The 3,172-nt window shown below is 51.0% G+C and overlaps 1 protein-coding gene across 1 annotated transcript in view; it reads right to left on the bottom strand.

Annotated features, from left to right (window-relative positions):
- Positions 1–1,416: 1,416 nt before the first annotated feature.
- The window catches only part of LOC112074678 (intraflagellar transport protein 74 homolog), a 58,935-nt gene continuing 57,179 nt past the window's right edge, over positions 1,417–3,172 (bottom strand). The window contains exon 10 of the mRNA XM_070440622.1: positions 1,417–1,608. Coding sequence (XP_070296723.1) covers positions 1,417–1,608 — 192 coding nt within the window. The remainder of the gene's footprint in view (positions 1,609–3,172) is intronic.

The raw sequence follows: 3,172 nt of genomic DNA, 5'->3' as shown, positions 1-3,172 counted from the left end.
CAATGGTGGTAGTAAAATGGCAAAACAACAAAGGTGGTTTAAAAGAGATGATTTGTGACAAGCATTGACTGAATGCTCTCCATCATCTTCGCTCTTGAATCTGTCATGTCGTACCTTCGCTCACCAACAGGGGGCAGATCAGATCGAGATTTTTCTGAAATTGAGCCGTTCATGCATTAAATCAAATTTTGTCCCGGTTCTTTTCTCCAGTTCTCATCAACTCCACCCCCATCTCTCTCTCTCTCTCTCTCTCTCTCTCTCTCTCCTCTCTCTCTCTCTCTCTCCTCTCTCTCTCTCTCTCTTTCGGTCTTGTCTTCTTCCTTCGTCTTCTCCTCTCTCTTCTCTCTCTCTCTCTACGATGGCGCTCTCTCTCGCTCTGCTCTCATCAGCTCTCTCTCGCGCTCCCTAGCGCCTCGCTCGTCTTCGCTTTCGTCTCTCTCGCTCTCGTCTCGCTCTCTCTCAGAAATGTGTGTCTTCTAATCATGGTCATAACATTTGGCAGGAGGTTCCACTCATTTTGTGGGCATGTGCACATAGCCTGTCTTCTCTTGAGAGCCAGGTCTGCCTTTTCTCAAGGAGCAGCTGTTACATAGTCCAAAGCTTTCCTTAAGTTTGGGTCAGTCAGCAGTCGGTCAGGCTATTCTGACCAGCTTGTATCTCTGGTTTAGGGCCAAATGCATTCTAGTTTGCTATGTTTTTTTTGTGTAGTTATTTCAATATGCACAGTATTATCTTTTTGGTTTTCTTATGATGTTGGTGTTGGGTCTAATTGTGCTTGCTGTACTGGGCTCTGTGGGGTCTGTTTGGTGTACAGAGCCCCAGGACCAGCTTGCTTAGGGGACTCTTTCTCAGGTTCATTTCTCTGTAGGTGATGGCTTGTTATGGAAGGTTTGGGAATCACTTTCCTTTTAGGTGGTGTAGAATTTTAACAGGGAGTCTCTGGTAATACTGGATTTGTTAATTAGCAGGCAACGTCCCTAATTCTGCTCGAGGATATTTTGCAGAATTCTGCATTTTGCAGAAATCTCAATTAGGTGTTGTCCATTTTGTGAATTCTTAGTTGGTGAGCGACCCCAGACCTCACAACATAAAGGGCATGGGTTCTATAACTGATTCAAGTATTTTTAGCCAGATCCTAATTGGTATTTGAATTTTATGTTCCTTTGATGGCATAGAAGGCCCTTCTTGCCTTGTCCTCTCAGATCGTTCACAGCTTTGTGGAAGTTACCTGTGGCGCTTGATGTTTAGGCCGAGGTATGTATAGTTTTTGTGTGCTCTAGGGCAACGTTGTTGAGATGGAATTTGTATTTGTGTCCTGGCAACCGGACCTTTTTTGGCACACATAATTTTGAGATACTTCAAGTCTGAGGGTCAGCTGTCGGCCCAGTCTGAGGGCAGTCGTCAGGTCCAGGTCTGTCAGGCCAGGTCGTCAGGCAGTCGGCCAGGTCTGTCAGGGCCAGGTCTGTCAGGGCCCAGGTCTGTCAGGCAGCGCGTCAGGGTCCAGTCTGTCAGGGGGTCCAGGTCTGTCAGGGGGTCCAGGTCTGTCAGGGGTCCAGGTCTGTCAGGGCCCAGGTCTGTCAGGTCAGGTTGTCCCCAGGTCGTCGCAGGCTGTCAGGGGTTCCAGGTCTTGGGTCAGGTCCAGGGTCCAGGCTGTCGCAGGTGTGGCCCAGTGTGGTCCAGGTCTGTCAGGGCCCAGGTCTGTCAGGGTCAGGTCTGTCAGGCCAGGTCTGTCAGGGGTCCAGGTGGCAGGTCTGTCAGGGTCCAGGTGTGGCCAGGTCTGTCAGGGCCAGTATGTCGGCCAGGTTGTCAGTCGGTCTAGGGCCAGGTCTGTCAGGCCCAGGTCTGTCAGGGCCCAGTGTCTGTCAGGGCCCAGTCTGTCAGGCCAGGTCTGTCAGGGCCAGGTCTGTCAGGGCCCAGTCTGTCAGGGCCCAGTCTGTCAGGGCCCAGGTCTGTCAGGGGTCCAGGTCTGTCAGGGTCCAGGTCTGTCAGGGCCCAGGTCTGACAGGGCCCAGGTCTGGCATAATCTTGCAGAAAATCTAGGTGCTGCTTGTAGGCCCTCCTTGGTTGGTGACAGAAGCACCAGATTCATCAGCAAACAGTAGACATTTGACTTCAGATTCTAGTAGGACGACGGTCGGTCTGCAGACTGTTCTAGTGCCCTCGCCAATCCGTTGATATATATGTTGAAAGAGGGTGGGGCTTAATTTGATAATTTCAGTTAGGATACCATCAACGCCACAGGCCTTTTTGGGTTGGAGGGTTTGTATTTTGTCCTGTAGTTCATTCAAAATAATTGTGAGAATCCAGTGGGTTCTGGTCGTCTTTAATAGTTGATCCTAAGATCTGTATTTGATCATGTATATATTTCTTCTGTTTGCTCCGAGCATGTCGCAGGGTCTAAGGCCTGCATCTCAGTGCTAGAGGCGTCACTACAGACCCTGTTCGATTCTAGGACGTATCACAACCGGCCGGGATTGGGATCCCATAGGGTGGCACACAATTGGCCCAGCGTCGTCCAGGTTAGGGTCAGGATGTCATTGTAATCAAGAATTCCCAGAAATGGTTAGAGTCTATGGTCTCGCTCTCTCCTGCGCTCTCTCTCTCCGCTCTCTCTTACCCTCTCTCCCTCTCCCTCCCTCCCGCTCTCTCTTACCCTCTCTCCCTCTCCCTCCCACTCTCTCTCTCGCTCCTCTCTCTCTCTCCTGCGCTCTCTCTCCCTCCCTCCCCGCTCTCTCTCTTACCCTCTCTCCCTTCCCTCCCTCCCTCCCGCTCTCTCTCTCTTCCTCTCTCTTTCGCTCTCTCCCTCCTGTTCTCTCTCGGGTCTCTCCCTCTGCGCTCGCCTCTCTGTCTCCCTTCCCTCCCTCCTCCTCTACCTCGCCACCTCTCAAACCTCTTCTACCTCCCCCCAATATGAGCTCTTTCCAGACTGGAGTAGATTTTCTGTCCCCTCTGTCCGCAGTTCTCTTGGAGAACAAAACCAGAGATGCAATATGTGTTATTAGTGTCATTGTTTTCATCGCCAGGTCGGCGGTTCTCTGTCTGTGTGCTGTGACATCAACATTGATCACCTATAGCTCTGAGCGGGAATGACGTCAGCTGTTCTGTCAAGCAGAATGCTTTCAGCTGTTCTGTCAAGGCAGAAAGATTTCAGCTGTTCTGTCAGGGCAGAATG

Source organism: Salvelinus sp. IW2-2015, unplaced genomic scaffold (genome assembly GCF_002910315.2).
Source record: "Salvelinus sp. IW2-2015 unplaced genomic scaffold, ASM291031v2 Un_scaffold2754, whole genome shotgun sequence".
Taxonomy (NCBI): Eukaryota; Metazoa; Chordata; class Actinopteri; order Salmoniformes; family Salmonidae; genus Salvelinus; species Salvelinus sp. IW2-2015.
The sequence above is the reverse complement of the archived record's forward strand: the minus strand, read 5'-3'. Positions and strand labels throughout refer to the sequence as shown.